Source organism: Nipponia nippon, unplaced genomic scaffold (genome assembly GCF_047370975.1).
Source record: "Nipponia nippon isolate SJK-2023a ecotype South Korea unplaced genomic scaffold, ASM4737097v1 scaffold_5, whole genome shotgun sequence".
NCBI classification, from domain to species: domain Eukaryota; kingdom Metazoa; phylum Chordata; class Aves; order Pelecaniformes; family Threskiornithidae; genus Nipponia; species Nipponia nippon.
In genome coordinates, this window is record NW_028262369.1 from 89,683,935 (window position 1) to 89,700,819 (window position 16,885).

The 16,885-nt window shown below is 47.1% G+C and overlaps 1 protein-coding gene across 1 annotated transcript in view; it reads right to left on the bottom strand.

The window, feature by feature from the left end:
* Nucleotides 1-8,582, bottom strand: part of SLC12A8 (solute carrier family 12 member 8) — a 56,299-nt gene extending 47,717 nt beyond the window's left edge. The window contains exons 1-3 of the mRNA XM_087732499.1: nucleotides 8,401-8,582; nucleotides 2,665-2,888; nucleotides 1,719-1,865 (exon numbers count right to left, since the gene is read on the bottom strand). Coding sequence (XP_087588625.1) covers nucleotides 1,719-1,865; nucleotides 2,665-2,733 — 216 coding nt within the window. The 5' untranslated portion in view covers nucleotides 2,734-2,888; nucleotides 8,401-8,582. The remainder of the gene's footprint in view (nucleotides 1-1,718; nucleotides 1,866-2,664; nucleotides 2,889-8,400) is intronic.
* Between the last annotated feature and the right edge of the window lie 8,303 nt (nucleotides 8,583-16,885).

Genomic DNA, 16,885 nt, shown 5'->3' on the forward strand with positions numbered 1-16,885 from the left:
CTTCTCCTCCTGCTCCCGCAATGCTCATTTCTGAGGTCACGCTAGCCTTGACGGGGTTTGTGTACCACCAGCACTAAAAGGCTGCTTCTCAGCTTTGGGGTTGGTTGAAATCCCAGATTTTTTTTTCTTTTCTCTTTTTTGTGAAACAACAGAAATATATCCAGGAGGTTGCTACCATCATAAAATCCTATTTTGGTTCAGCATCCCGCTGCCTTTGACAGGGGTTTTATCTGGTCAGTAGGGAATGGAGCCAAGGTTTGCTATAAACGCAGCTGCTGGCTGGGTCAGCACCACAGCCCACTACAACCCGATACTCCTTTTTTAAAAGGACAATCGTTGTTTTTCTTCAACCCTTAGGTTAAAAGGGTTAATAAATACGACACGCTTCAGTTAAAAAAACAAAAAACAAAAAACAAAGCACACATATGCAAACATACACGTAGCCATGGGCTTTTCCAGAATCTGCTGGTGGCACCAGGCTACGGCAGCAGCTAGTTAATGGGCAATTCAATGGTTCCCACAGAAGAAGGGGTTAACACGAAGACCAAGGAAGAAGGTTGGACTCACAGCAACAATAGCAAGCAGAGAAAGTGGGAAGAAAAAGCCCCCATTAAACACGGATGCTTATTTATGCATGCATGCTGGAAGGGGTTAGTGCAGGGTTACAATAGTTGTTGAACATTTTGGCAAGATTAAGGTCCCCTGGAATTGCAATGCTTTACCAGCCCCAGCTCTGGAAATTTATAGCAAAAGCCTGACTTTGCGAACGGCTCGACATATGACCGTCCTCTGCCAGGGGAGCTCTCTGCCAACCCTGACTTCTCCTCCCTTCCCTTTTATGCTGGCTTCCAGCTGTTTCAGTTTTTCTTTTATTTACTGGCTTTATTTTTATTTGCGTTTGCTCCAGCAGTAACTTGCTTTCAAAGGAGACGTGGAGGAAATAAGATGCTGAGGAAAAGGGAGCTAGGAGAATCATCCCGACTTCTCCACCACGATGACCGCAGCTCCCCTCAAACCCTCCAAGTGAAGCAATTTTCAATACAGAGTGCAAGTGTCTTCATGCTCCTTTTGAAAGATGTCCACAGTGCCTGTGACACGAACTCTGCCCAAAGCTCAAATCCCACCTGTCCCTAGGGGAGCTTTCCTTCTTCTAAGGGGAAATTTTAAGGGACAATACAACATTTTGCATCAGGAGGGGAGCAGAGACACTCTTCCACTGTCTCTGGGCACTCTCAGTGAGATACGATTCTGGATCCACAAGTGGAAGTCCCTTTGATAGTGATGACAATTTCACCTGGCTGAGGACTCTCCATTCAAGACATCGGGGACTCCAACACTGACACATTTGGAAGAGACCTGCTTCAGTGGTGTTGGGAAGACGGCCAAGTAGCTGTAACTACAGCAACACGCTTTACCTGAAAAGTGGTTATTTCATCTCAACAGCACAACACAAGGGTGTCCTGTTCCTTGTCAAAGGTGGTTGTTGTGTTTTTCTTTTTCTTTCCTAAAGCTAAAATAGGAAACCACTTACAAAGGCCACTTCAACTGTACATTTTAGTGGAACTTTTTGAAATGCTACACAAAAACAGAGGACATAAGCTATGTCTACAATGAACAGCACGGAATCCAAAACATTTAGGTGGTGATGGAGCTACGAGGTAAAGAGGTGAGGAGGAAAATGCCTATTCACACATTCAACCAAGTCAGCACTCACTCACCACGAGCCATCCCGTCCTCAGGAAAAGAACCACTCCAAAAATGTTGATCATGCAGGAGGTGAAGACACCATCCCATGTTCCAAAAAGCACCGGCTCCCACACAAACAGCTGGATCTTCCACCAGGGCTTGGTCTGCGTTTGAGATACCTAGAAGAAAGCAAAGCCTTCAGTTTTACCTCTCGTGCCTTACAGGCAGGCTGCAGAAGAGGTGTAACAGCCGGCCACCAACAGTGGGATGGGCACCAACAGCTGCTAAGACACAGCTTTGCTGCAAGCTGTCTCTAAGATGAAGGGGCAGCAGAGCTGTTGGGATACCTGGAAGAGAGGGTTCCCTGTAATACTCTATTAATATTCTTGTAGAATAAGCAGCAACAGAATTCTACTCAGCCTCAGCGAATTAACTCCGTTGATAATGTTACATGAACCAAAAACACTGTTCAAGGGGTCCTCTACAGAGCCTGCAGCTATACATTGTGCTTTTCCTCCTGTCCCTGCCAAGCACCCCACCAAGACAAGCAGGGTCCTCAATGCACTGGAGAAGTCTCTTAGATGAGATGACAAACCAGGCTGGACCAACCGGGACTGACAGAGTAGGTTAAGATGGTCTTCCCATCACACACAGTCCTCTCTGATCAGGACATTACGTTTCTAGAGGAGACACAGGACTCTGGCACTTGGGGCACCAGTGAATTTCAGAGCTGCTGGAACTGAGACCTGAAACTCCAGGGGAACTGCAGTTTTCCTATTGCAACTGCTCCCTCCTGCCCTCTGGAAACCAAGTCCCTCTTTCCCTTTCTAAATAATACACCTCAGGTTTAGGTAGCAAAAAGAAGGGCAGTTTTGTTACTTCAGTCCTGTTTACCTGCCACAGAGGTGACCAGGAAGAGATACAGAGACCACAGAGATGGAAACTTGGGCTACGAAGGGAAACGGTTCTCCGACATACCTGCTGTGCTTCCTCGTGGAACAGCTCTTGGACATATCCCTCACTTCTGGCACGATTCAGGCTGAACATCGTATCCTTCGCGTTGCCTCTGCCTGCCAAACACACAGCCCTGACACTACAACAGGCGAGGCTGATCCGAGCAGAAGGTCAGCTGTGGTCCTCGGTCAAATTCCTGCAGTGCTGGATCCTCCGTTGTAGAAGAATCATGGTTTTATTGCACTTTACTGTGAAAGCAGGAAGGACAGAAGACACGGCTGTTGCTTTCTCACGCTGCAGAAGCACAAGGCTATTACCCAGACGGAGCCGACAGCGGCTCGTAGCAGATGCTGAACCACGGAGTGACACCACAGCGAGCAGAGAGCAATACTCACCCAGCACCCTCCCAGGGCCTGCCGATGGCACAGGCTGTCATCAGCCCTACATTTAACAGCCTTTGGTGGCCTTTTCCGAATCTATCCACACCCCTGGCGTCCCCAGCATCCTGCAGCACTAGCTCCACAGCTTTCCTGTCTGGGAAAAGTATTTCCTTTCATTGGTTTTAAATCTGGTGCCTGGTAATTTCATTGCATGCCCCCGTGCTCCGGTGACATGGGACGCATGAACTTCCCAGCACCACTAATCACTTCACAGCCCTGATCACATCCCCTTCAGCTGCACCTTTTGCAAACTGGTGTCCTGCCGATGTAACACCTCCCCCGACAAGTGACCTCATTACCCCACTCTCCCCCTCTTCTAGTATGATGGCGAGATGGAACTGGAGCAGCTGAAGGCGGCCACCACCACAGACCCACACCCTGCAGCCCTGGTGCTCAGTCACTTCCCCTGCACTCATGTGCAGGAACCTTTCTCCATGGTCGTACCCACCCCTGAAGGTACAGTCATCTTGCCTGCAGTGGCCCAACTTCAAATTTGTAGCTGCCACAGGCAGACTCTGGCAGTGGGTCAGGCTCAATTCAACACCATGTATGTACCAAGAAAGCAGCACCAGGCTTTATTTCAAGGATAACTTAACACATCTTTACAGAAGGGGAAAGCTAGCACAAGCATTCCTCGGCCTCAAAATTGCTGGTTCCTCTCCTTCTTGGGCTGGTTTTCATAGAATCATAGAATCGTTAAGGTTGGAAAAGACCTTTAAGATCATCAGGTCCAACCATTAACCTAGCACTGCCAAGACCACCACTAAACCATGTCCTCGAGCACCACATCTACCCGTCTTTTAAATACCTCCAGGGATGGAGACTCAACCACTTCCCTGGGCAGCCTGTTCCACTGCCTGACTACCCTCTCGGTGAAGAAGTTTTTCCTAATATCCAACCCAAACTTCCCCTGGCGCAGCTTGAGGCCGTTTCCTCTTGTCCTGTCGCTTGTTACTTGGGAGAAGAGACCGACCCCCACCTCGCTACAGCCTCCTTTCAGGCAGTTGTAGAGAGCGATAAGGTCTCCCCTCAGCCTCCTCTTCTCCAGGCTAAACAACCCCAGCTCCCTCAGCCGCTCCTCATAAGACTTGTGCTCCAGACCCTTCACCAGCTTCGTTGCCCGTCTCTGGACACGCTCCAGCACCTCCATGTCCTTCTTGGAGTGAGGGGCCCAAAACTGAACACAGGACTCGAGGTGCGGCCTCACCAGTGCCGAGTACAGGGGCACTATCACCTCCCTGGTCCTGCTGGCCACGCTATTCCTGATACAAGCCAGGATGCCGTTGGCCTTCTTGGCCACCTGGGCACACTGCTGGCTGTCGACCAACACCCCCAGGTCCTTTTCCGCCAGGCAGCTCTCCAGCCACTCTTCCCCAAGCCTGTAGCGTTGCACGGGGTTGTTGTGACCCAAGTGCAGGACCTGGCACTGAGCCTTGTTGAACCTCATGCAGTTGGCCCCGGCCCATTGATCCAGCCTGTCCAGATCCCTCTGTAGAGCCTTCCTGCCCTCCAGCAGATCAACCCAACCAACTTGGTGTCATCTGCAAACTTACTGAAGGTGCACTTGATCGCCTCATCCAGATCATTGATAAAGATCTTAAACAGAACCGGCCCCAGCACTGAGCCCTGGGGAACACCACTCGTGACCAGCCGCCATCTTCATAGAAGATCTCCCTCTAATTGTGGAGAGCTGCTTTTATACACCTCCCTCCAGCTGGCTGCAAATCTTAACTTCCCTCAAATGGTCTTGTGATGGCCATCAACCAGTTTCCCCCAGTCTCCCACACCAATTGCCAAGGGAGCCTTTCTGCCTGTTTCTCAGCACAGCTTCACCATGCCTAGGTAACACAGAGGGCTGCAGCCAGAGGGGAGCCAGACATCTGGATCCTTTGCTCTCCTGGGACTGATAGTTTCCTGGCCAGTTGAGTTCACATGTTTACAAGAACCAACCATGATCACACAAGGTTTGTACTAATGGCTGGACACCTCACCTGAGCCCACAGACCCGATTTACCAGGGCACAGTGTAGGAATCTCTGACTCCTCAAGCTTGCAAGCTACAGAGACACGACAACCAACAGAAATGTGCTTTTCGTATTTCACAGGGACAGAGACACAGAGAAGCCACTTTGGGTCACTCAGGATTTCTCCATCATGGTCTGAATGCCAGCTCCCAGATCAGCACTTTCACCATCCTGCCTTTATTATTCTACTTTTAAATACCCTATAATAAATAACCAATGCTGCCGCTGCTCCACCACAGAAGGTCTCCTGCAGCTGGGGTACAATGGCCAGCACGGGAGGTTTTTCTTTGCCCTGTCCACGTGGCCGGCTAAGCAGCACCAAAGCCGTACGAGTTCATTGATTCCCCGCTGCTCCCTCCCCTCTTTTTGAAGCAAATAACCCTTCACAATATCACAAATAGCTGCTGTTACGGGGAGATTGGGGCTTCAAGCAGGGCAAAAGCAGCAGGAGCAGATGAACTCTAAAGAAACAAAGCTCATGTTTTTATGCAAATAGCCGTAGTAATAAAAAAAAGGAAGAAAATACACAACATGAAACAAAACTACAATTGAATGCCCATATTCTCCTAAGATTCCCCAACGCAGCCCTTCCTCACCAGAGATTTCACTCAGGAAAGGGTTCACTGCAGTCACCCAAACTCCTGCCTTTCACAGCAGCTCCAGCTGGGTGTAGAAAGCTCTCCTAAACCACTCCACCACGGGAGCGCAGAAGGAGATGGCCCCCACCCCTCGCAGCAGCCCAGGGTGCCCGAAGCCGCCCGTTCAGCGTGCCCCGCGTGGGACAGCGTGGGTAGGTTCGATGCACCCGTGTTACCCAGCAGAAACTTGTACAACACAGAAGAGAAAGGCTCCGCGCACGGATTTCAGACCCGGAGCTCACCTTGCAGAAAACGTTCCCCTCCTGGACATTTAAACCCCTTTCACTCACAATTTCCTCCCTTTTTCTCAGTGTTGAAACCCCTCTCCTGTGCTCCTGTGCCCTTTCTGCTTAGCCCCGCTCCCCTCGGCGTAAGAGCTTTCTCCTCCGCAACCGCAGGAAATTGCCTCTCCGCTATTGCTCTTCTGCGGCACTTCCAACCGCCCAACGCCTTCTTACTTAATCCTGCAGTGTTTACGTCCCTCTTCAACGTATGGACCTGTTCAGCCCGACGAGGTAACCGAAGCAAACAGAGGAGGGTGTGTAAGGCGCAGAAGCGAGAGCTGAGCAAACACGCCAGGACGGACGCCGCAGGCGCGGCCACGGCCCGACCCACGCGACGTGCACCTATTTTTGCAATTGGGGGTCTGAGAGCGGAAAGCCCGTGGCGCAGGAGTCCTCCTCTTGCCCATGCAGCGCGCTACCAGCGCAGCGCGGTTTCTACGCCACCGCACAGCACAGAGATGCCGTCGGGCGGCATTATCTACCTAGGTCACCAACCCAGCAGAAGTTTTTCCTCCGATACAGGCTGGTCTGCCAAAAAAACCAAACAGGCACAATTTTCCTCTAATACAAGCGAGCCTCTAACTCGAAAGTTAATTGATATTACTTTTCCTAAAGTTTTTGCCAAAGACACTAACCGGTCTATAAATTAAAGAAGAATGGTTGTTTTAATCTTTCCATGCCATTTAGTGCTCGAGAGAGCAGAAGGGCATTAGCAAACCTCACAGAAACATTACAAAGGTTCATCTCCTTTTCCTGCGCCACTTCTATATTTAATTACAAAATCAGATTCCTACAGATGAAATTTCCGTGCCCTCCGCATCCTTTCAAAGCAATACCATTTTATTAATCGTCACATTAAAGCCATTTCTGAGCTAAGTGTCACTGCTCTGAGCTACTCAACAGCTGGCTGATTTTAAAAAGGAAAGGTTAACACCTTCCCAAGCACAACTGCGTGTGGTCCCACGACCTCCGAAGCCTCCGTCCCTGCCAGAAGAGGCACTTCCAAGCCTCCCTCCCTCAAGGGACCCAGCAGCCAACAGCACTTTAGTTTTAATAAATCCCCTCCACTCCTCTCCAGGTCAAGTTCTTAAAAACACCTAATTTAGGGGACCCTGAGGAAGGCAGGAATTAAAGGGAAATAAAGCAGCCATCAGTGCAACGAAGGTAACGCCACGCATAGGAGCGCTCGGTTATTCCCAGTTCCTCCCGGTTACTCATTTACCGCCGCAGCCAGGCCAATTACCCAGCTCTTTTTGTTTTTACGTATCTCTGCAGCCTAACTAACGCTGCGGAACGCACGAGGTGGGAAACAAGCCTGGGCTCACCCCAGCAGCTTTAATTTCCCGGTGCGGTCAGACGGCTTCGGTTTTGCAGAGCCCGTGGTGGTGCCAGCACTTTCCGTCCCTCCGGCCACCGGCCCAGCTCCGGGCCGCCGGCGTGGCTCAGCCCATGGCCACACTGGGGCTGCGCCCGGGAAACGCTCCAAGTACCTGCTCCCGCTTCCTTTTTCCTTTCCCCTTGCCTTTTTTTCATTTTTCTTTTGTCCTTTTTGTTTCTTTTTCCCTCCTATTTTTCCTCCTTTTTTTGCTTTTCTTTTTCTTGCTAATCTTTTGCCTTTTTTCTTTTTGTCTTTTTTTCTTTTTTTTTGCTTTCCTTTTGTCTTTTTTGCCCTTTTTTTTTTTTTGCTCTCTTTTGCTTGCTTTTTTGTTATTCTTTTTTTGCCTTTTATTGGATTTTCTGTCATATTTTTCTTGCCTTTTTCCTGCATTTTGGCTTTCCTTTATTTGCTTTTTTCCCTTTTTGCATTTTTTCCCTTTTTTTGCATTTTTCTTTTTGCCTTTTTCTCTTTTTTTTTTTTTTTTGCTTTTTTTTTGCCTTTCTTTGCCTTTTTTTGCCTTTTTTTTTGCTTTTCTTTTTTTCCTCCCCCTTTTTTTGGCGTTTTTTTGCCTTTTTTTTGCTTTTCTTTTTTTTCTCCTTTCTATTTGCCTTGCTTTCTTCTTTTGCCCCCCTTTTTTTTGCCTCCCTCCCCCCCCAGTTTTGACTCTTTAGCTTTTCTCTCCCCCGTTTCCGCCCCGAGCGAGCTCCCGCAACGCCCCAGCCCAGCGGGCAAAGCCGAGCCGAGCCCGGTGCCACCTGCGCGGTCCCCGGGCTGCCGCCGCCGCTCAGGCTGCTCCCCCCCGGCCCGGCCGCCCCGGCCCCACTCACCCGGGCCCGGCCTCCTTCCCCGCCGGCCGCCGCCCCCGGCCCCGCTCTCCCGCGGCGCCGCCTCCCGCCGCGGGCCGGCCCCGGGCGGCTGCCACGTCTGCCCGGGCAGCGCTGCCCCCGCGGCGGGCGGACGGGGAGCCGGAGCGGGGCCGCGGGGAGCCCCTGCCTACCTGCTGGGGTTTACCGGCTGGGTTTTGACAGCTCCCACTCGCGCCCTGGGGAGCCGCCGGTTCTCGCCTCCACGAGGGGCCAAGAGGCTTCGGTGCCAAAGCCATCGGCAGCGGCACGTGCGTCGCCGAACGTAGGAAACCGAACTAATTAGGGTTTAGGAGCAGGCTTCCACTAAATCTGAAATTCTCAGGAGGCTGACAAAAAAAATAAATAATCAAATTCATAGCCGCTCGGTTTCAGCGGGAGGGAAAGCTGCCAACCACAGGGAAACGGGACTCCGGTTCCGCACAGGAGCGGTTGCAACCTGGTTTCAATACAAACTCACTTCAGCGTAACTTCCCCATTCAGGGCTGCCAAGAAACCCTGTAACCCTGCGTAGACGAAGCTCCATCTGAATTAAAGGCACAAATTTTGGATAGTCTCAGTGTAAACAGGATCAAACCTAAAGCTAGATACCCTTCCTTAGAGCTTGAATAGCATTCACTGACTCCATTTACTTCCAAAATGAAGTAAGGCAAAATGAGTCAGTTAATTTTCAATAAAGTATCCGTACGAGACATCCATGTAATCTAGCGAACCCGCTTTGATTTTCCGGAGTGTCCTGCAGAGGCAAAACGCAAACAAGCCTTTACCCTTGGGCAGAAACAGCAAGGACGAGCGGGAGGCAGAACAGGAAAGCAAGAGTTCAGAGAAGACGGACAACTTCTCAGAGGAGGATGAAGCCTAACTGAGGAAATCGGCAGATATCTCCCCAAGATATCCCATTCCTGGAATATTTCGGAAGCTATCCTCCGGCTCCCTTCTCTTTATGCTCCTTACAACCAGCTGGGAACAGGTTCAGCCAGATTCTCTCGTCTTGAGGGCCAGGGCAAAATCTGAAATAACTATTGTCGATTTGTTGCAGAGCTGGCGGAGTCACTAATTCACCAAGGGCCGAGCCCTGTGCTCGCCTGCAGGCACATCTGCCCCTACACACGCGTCTGCTCTCTGAGCAAGAGCTACAGAAGCTTCTTGGGGCCGTTGCCGCTGCCGCCCCCCACGGCTGCTCACTCCTTTAGGAAACCCTGCCCTCCCCCTGGAAACGACGACAGCAGAAATCCAGCAAAAGGTATTTTCAAGGACCACGCTGACATGTTGAAATCACCAAGCGCTGCTGTTAACAAGCACTTTCAGGAGTGCTCGGCGTTGGTCTCCGTCTGCTCCTATTTAAGCCATGGCAATTTTCGACATTTTCCTCCTTGGCACGTGAATCCCGTCGGCAGCCCTTCTCCAGCGGGGCCGCGTGCGGTTCTGAGGAGCAGGCTGCGTTTCCACGCTCAGCACGTGAGCGAAACCACAGGCTGCCACTGTCACTTCTCCGAGGGCAACCAACAAGTGGCAGTCACGTGCAAAGCGGTTTGCTTTCTTTAAAGAACAGGCTTTGACAATAAGGAGGTAAGACGAACACAAGAGAAGCGGCTCTAACTTAGATTACTCATAACAAATACGTGATGACGTGCAATGGTATCAATTTGGGATGGCTGCCTGACTCGCAGCTGGCTCAGCCACTGGTGTGTTCATGCGAGCCTTCCTCCGCACCGTTCCGAGGTCTACACCACCTTCCAGAAAACCATTGCAAGCCATTGGAGAAAGTTTTTAAAAAAGGCCTAATTAAAAATTCTCTCTCCTTATGCTGAGTACCTTACCTCTGCTGGGAGGAAAAGGGGGGGGGAAATGCAACTAAAAGCTAAAATCGTTTTATCAAAGTCCAGTTCTTGGGTGCCTTCAGGGCTGGCAACGAACACTGCGAATGCTACGGACCAGCAGGAATCCTTTCCCTCAAGCTACGCAGGTCCCAGGGACTGTCAGATGGGCCATCCGAAGCCTGGCAGATCCGAATATCGGACACCCTCAACTGTGATTTGAGAAGACTTTCGCCAGTCCGTATGGAGCCACTCGGTGGAAACTGCTCCAGCGGATGGAGCCTGGAGATGGATTTAAGAGAGTGAAGGAGGTGACAAAAGGTTATGTGAGATAAAACAGGTCAAGGGAAAAATAGGGTGTCAAAGGGAAAAAGGGGTGTCAAAGATACAAACGTGGCCCCCAGAAGCAGGGAAAGCAGCGCAGAGGTCGGTCAGCAAGAGAAGATGTGAATTTGAAACGTCCGCAGGTCTGAGCAATCCCGTGAAACGTGGAGAGGCTCGATTCTTAGTAGAATGGATGTTAATTATCACATACCTCGTCGCGGTCTTCTTCAGTTGCCAGACATACCTGTCCTTCCTAACACAGCAACGCGCAAGCCGACTCCACGTACACGCACAGCACGCGCTTTACGCGAGGACAGAACTGTGAATAAACTACACGATTTAGCTAATCACGTCGCTTACCGACCTACAGACAAACCCTAGATCAACAGTAAAATGGGCTGTCGCGTGTAAAGAGTATGTTCCTAGGCTAAACGAAGAGCCAGCCTTTTTCTGTTCAAGTTCACTCATAGCTGTGAACCACTTTGCTTTTAAAATGCAGTTTACCTAATTTTGTTCAGCGCATGTATATAGCACTTATCGATATAGTTATTGAGCATCACCACAAACAACATTCCTGTCTCAATTCCTTAAAACGGACTCTGAGGCGACGCAGAGCGACTCCGAGAGCCCGCACTGCCGAAGCGCGTCCCCGTGCCCCACGGGGGGACCCACGCTGGCCTCGCCGCTCGTTTTCAAGCAGCTGCAACATCTACCACGCTCGCTACGCGTTCGACTAGGTGACTGAGCATCCTGTTTGCTTTGATTTGACACTTTCCTTTAAGCTAACAAATACTGTCTTAAAGAAAATCCTCCTTTCTGACGCCTGTTTTAGAGGAAAAGATCACTTCGGCACACTGGTATCCTTGCACTTGCTTCTCCATCTTTCCAAGCTGGAATTTCTTAGGCTGTTCTGATCTGTCTATAATTAGTTTTATAACAAAGATGATTTCAGGAACTGGCAAGACAAATGGAAGAAAACACAGGACTTGAGAGAAAACAAGTCATCCTTTGAGCTTCCGATGGCATCCTCTCCTCTGTCCTTACACGTTACGGCATGGTCGAGATTACCTTGCCGTTACCCTGAGCATATTCCCAGCACTCGTAGTTGCTGCTTCGTCATCGCTCGTGACTCAGTTTATCTCACGACAAGACAGACCGATTAAGGGAGTGCTGCTCCTGAAGAGCTTTCAGAGTGTAAAAATTATGTATCTTGAACAGTTGTTATTCATACTACAAGACAGATTTTTTTTTTATAAGTTACACTGCTAAAATAATGGAATCCTCTTGTTTCACTTAGGCCAGGCTGCTGCTTTTGATCTAACAGCAGTTACAAAAGCTCTGTCACTTCTGCCTCTCTGAAACGGCACTAATCGTCACATGCGACCATGAGAAAAAAAATGTGTGTGCAAGTCAAAGCGAAAACTAACGTGTTCAGTGGCACAGCTTGCACTTCAATAGCTGGGCCAGCGTGCCTCTCCCAGGCTGTGCAGCTGAGAAGGTGCTACCTCCTCCAAATGAAGGCAGCTACGTACAAGCTACTGCCAAGGCACCAACTTATGTCAAAAGGTACCAGCACAAGGCTTGGTTTGGGACTAGGCACCCACATTTCTAGCTGAGAGGCCTGAAAGGCGCAGCTGCTGGCCGAACAAAAGCGAAGCCGCTGCGCTACCCGCAGGCAGCAGCGTACGATTATCACACAGCAACGTGCCTTGGCTCTCCCCTCTGAGACAGGTAGAGCTGCCCAGGGAGATGGACTCCAAGCAGAAAAGACAGCGGTTACTTGTACACCCAGCAAACATCCAGAAGTGAGTACAAATAACGGAGGGAGGAACCGCATCCCATGCTTTTTGCATGATGTTCATGGCTGCTGACACCGGCAAAAGTGATGTAGTTGGCTGGTCTGCAAGAGATACGCACACGCGCACGTTTTGAGATGGAACCTTCCCACATCATCGTACTTAATTTCTGCCAGTGACTCGTACGCGTATGCATTCGACTGCCTTTGAAATTCCAAAGCTAGAGCAGATGCTGCAGCAGGGATGTTACGAACCTGAAGACCATCCCTGATGCGAACGGGGAAGGACGCTGCAGAGGAGGCAACTTACCTGAGCGACCAGGGCCGGGCTGCTGGCTTCCCAAAGGACGACACATGAGGGCTGCGTTTTAACCCCCCACTCCACTGGGAAGCTCTCTTCTTTAAACTCCATATCTTGGCAACTAAAGCAGACAAAAAAGCAAACAATATTCTATAGGAAACTATCTTCTGTTGATTTGGCAAGTGCAATGCAGAAGATAACCAACAAATTGGACGCTTCCAGACTACCTCCCTACGCCAACCCACCTCCAAATCTCTCTACTTTCAAAAACTGCTGCCTATTCTGGAGCTACAAAATAGTTTCTCCTGTGCAGTGCAAGACAAATATTAATTTCAGAGAGAGAGATTTGTTCCAACCCTCTACACAAACAAATAACCAATCATTTTAACATAGAACCGTTTCCTTCTCCTAGGAAAAAAAAAAAAAAAAGGCTAATTTAATGGATTATTTTTCTCACTCAACACAAAATGTAGGTTCTGGCAATTGTTTTTAACATCAAAATATTGAAAAATGTTTCTTTTCAGTATCATTTTACTATTTGACAATTTTAAGCATGAAAGTCAATAAGCAGAAACTAACAGGTTTGCTTTCTTATTTCCACCGCATAATTAAAACAAATAAAAATCAGTGTAACTAACATAAGCAGACATAACAAAACCAAAGACAAGCAGGGTGGCTGAGTGCGCATACACAGCTTACTCAGGCATATCGCAAAGTGCACCCACAATTTAAAGCTATTAAACACGAAACCATTTAAAGTAGTTACTATACTGGCTGGATGTTAAGGTACCACGGTTAAGTTCTCGACAGGCTGTTTTAAAAACAATACCAAAAATATGCACAATAGAGTACTAGGGAAACAAAGTCATATCGTCGTATCGCTCTATTCGCTCCGTGCTTCAGAAGTACGTCGAGGCACTAGGAGACAGCAACGCCTGTGGGCCCACACAGCTACGAGGGACTGAAAAAGGGCGGCCTTCCTAGGGCCGGTGTCCGACAGCCCCTGCAGAAACGTCTGCGCGGATCTAATCGGTTACAACCGTGGCTGCGTGCGGCCATCTCTGCTAGGGCCGCTGGCTGTCCCCTGGGTAAGGCACCAGAGCAAATCTCCTGCGTGCCCCTTCTCTGCTGCCATGCGAATCCAGGCAGCTGGGTCAAGCGTCCTGGGAAGGGGGTTTAGGCTAAGGCCAGGGGAAAAGCCCCCCTCGTGCAGCCCCCCTGCCCGGAGCGGGTTCCCCGAGGCGGCGGCGGGGAACGGCCGGGTAGCGACTCCGCGGGCTGCGGGAGCGGGGCTGTACCCGCGGACGCCCGGGACCCCCACAGCTCCTTCTGCAGGGCTCATCCCATCGTGGCTCAAGTCTGAACACGGAACTTCGCTAGATTTTTTTTCTTTTTAAAAGGTATTGTGCGACTCTTAACATTTTCTTACATAAAACTTGTTCTTACATGAAGTGATACCAACACAGCCATGCATTTCACAAAAATCGAGTCTTTATCAGAAGGGACCCTACCAAGAGATTCAGGGAAAACAATGCCTTTAACACACATATAAATGAAGGCGAGAAAACTAAATTATTAGTATTTAATGCTGTGGGGCACATTTCTGGTTTTGTAAGTGCATAAATGCTATCATCTTCAATATTTTTTAAATATTTCCTTCAAGGATAGAAAAGAACATGTAACAAATACTCTGTATACTACACGTGCTACAAAATGCTGTAGTGCACACACGCCATAGCTATCTCCCATAGACTCGAAAACTTCAGTAACCAAGTTCACCTTTCTTACAGCTGAGATTAAAACAAAGTCCTGATTCTCATTTACGTGCTGAGCTGCTGGCACTGAATACATTCCCTCTAGGGCAAACAAAAATCAGAGAAGGAAAGCTGGTCTCACACGAGGTGTTTCTATTAAAGTGATTCCAGTGCAATCTTCTGAGACGACCATTAAAACTAAGGTCAGATATTCTGTTTTCTATAATCAAAGAAGGCAAGAAGGGTATCCGAAGGGGAAGAAAACCCAAATAAGTTTTGTATGTCTCAAATCAAATATTTAAATATTTCATTTAATTGTCGGAAGTATCCGCTTCAGTTCTTGCACGACGATACGTATCTTTACATGCCTTCATCTGTCTCATTAAGAAAGCAGATTTTGTTTGAAATTATCTAACATGAAAAATACTGCTAAAGCCTATTCATAAAACAGTATTCTATATTTTTATTTTTCAAACGGCAAGTGACCACATTTAAAATGCATCATTTGCAAATATAAATTATCAAACTATTAGTTTAATTAAAAATAAAGCATAAACATAACTTCCCTTAGTATCACAATACATAGAAGGGTATTATAAACCCAAAAAGACTAAGTTAATCATTAAGAAAACAATAATGTCAAAAGTGATGAAACTCAGTAACTGTCACTTAATGAATAAATCAATCCTAAGAATACAATACCATTCACCATGATTATGTAAAAAAAAAAAAGCAATCTTTCATTGTATTATACAGATAAAACAATCCAATCCTTCATGCCACATTTTGTAAACCATGATATAAATTACACTCACAGTCAAATGAACAGGAAGAGTAACTCCCAAAATATTTTAAGTTGCTTTTAGGGCAGAAATAAAGGCAGAAATAGAATCATTTAAAATATATCAAGTTTAACCAAAAAAATTTCATTTGGTCAAGCCTGCTATCCAAATAGTTTTGTTTCCTGCAAAACTATTTCTGTCTTTTTTGAATTATGAAATTTAAGTGTTTCTTTCACATACTAAATGTAAGTGAAGTGTTGAACTACATTAAATCCTTTTGTACTTGTGTCGTTTTTGCCACGAGACCTAAACATCTTTCACGTACCTACACGCACACACACACAGACACACACGCGCGCTCTCGCTCTCTCTCAATAGCTGGAAATTCCTCATTTCACAGGAATAAAGACAGACTCACATACTGATTTCTGTCAGAAACATAAGGAATATACAAATTCCTACTTTTCAGGTTCCTACAAAAGCATCTCTCACCTATGTACATATTTTTACTGATGGAATTCAGGTTACGGTCTTTTGTCTGATAATAAAGGGACGGAATAGATGTTGGAGGATAAAGAAATACTGTATAATCATTGAAATAAACCTATTATCCTAAATTTATCTATATGGATTCATTTTTTTTTTATTAATTGAAATACAAAGGCGGCATATGGACTTCAGGAAAATAACACTATATCAGAAAATGCACTGTAACAGTGTTCCACTATATAGATCATCGGGTTTTTCATAACACAATTTCTTCTGTACACTAGCCTTTGTGCTAATTTCTCTGTCTTCAAATTCATCATATTTCCAGACCCAATTCAGCACTACATAGTATGCCTTCAAAAGAAAAGGAGGTCACTTGCTTTATTGAATACCAAGCTCCCTTCCAGACAGCATAAAAGAAAGACAAGACTACACAGACAAAGTCCAGTATAATTCATTTCTGACAATGAAAATTTCAACCCCTCACACTGTTGCAAAATTCCTCCTACTGAAATGCTTTACTACAATAATAATAATAATAATAATATAATAATAATAATAATAATAATAAAAAGCATACATTACATATAAAAGATACCAGTGTACTAAAAGTGACAGAAGTGGACTAGCAAATCCTTCAAAGCACATATTATATAAATGACTAGCATTTAAAAACATTTTTTTTTCTATAAAATGTAGGTCATATACATTTATAAATTGGGGGTGGGGGTTCTAAAGCAGTGATGACTGTTCAAATAGTTATGCGGCTCTGTACAGTCTAATACCTATTCAATTCAAACTATAAGTTTGACGTTTAGTTTATCGGAATAAACCCATCTCACATCTCATAGCTCATAATTTGAAAAATACGCAACTCAAATGAGGAGGTGACTTGTAAGTTCACTGTTTATCTGCATATGAAATAAGAAGAGAACTACTCCTTTCTACTGGAGGCCCAAGTCTCATCAGTTCAGTATCAGGACTTAAAGACTCCAAATTTAAGTAGAGGAATTGTCAGGCATCAGCACAGAAGCAGAATAGTATCTCTCATCCTTAGAGACACAGCTACTCAACTTTTGCGGTCTTCCTCATCTTGCAGAAGTGCAGCCAAGCCATTCACTTCTTACTCAAGCTGTGTACGGATGAAGCCATAGATCTAAAGACTGTCCCCTCTGTGACTGAAATTGTGCTGTGTAAACAATGTTAGATACTCCAGCAGGAGGACATTTGAATTTATTTATAAAAAAAATGATTAAGAATATTCATTAACGCAAACAAGGCTATTAACTCCCAAAGGTATTTTTGGAACTTATCCTTGTGCTACTTGTAAAGTGAGCACTGTCGTGTATTATTGCTT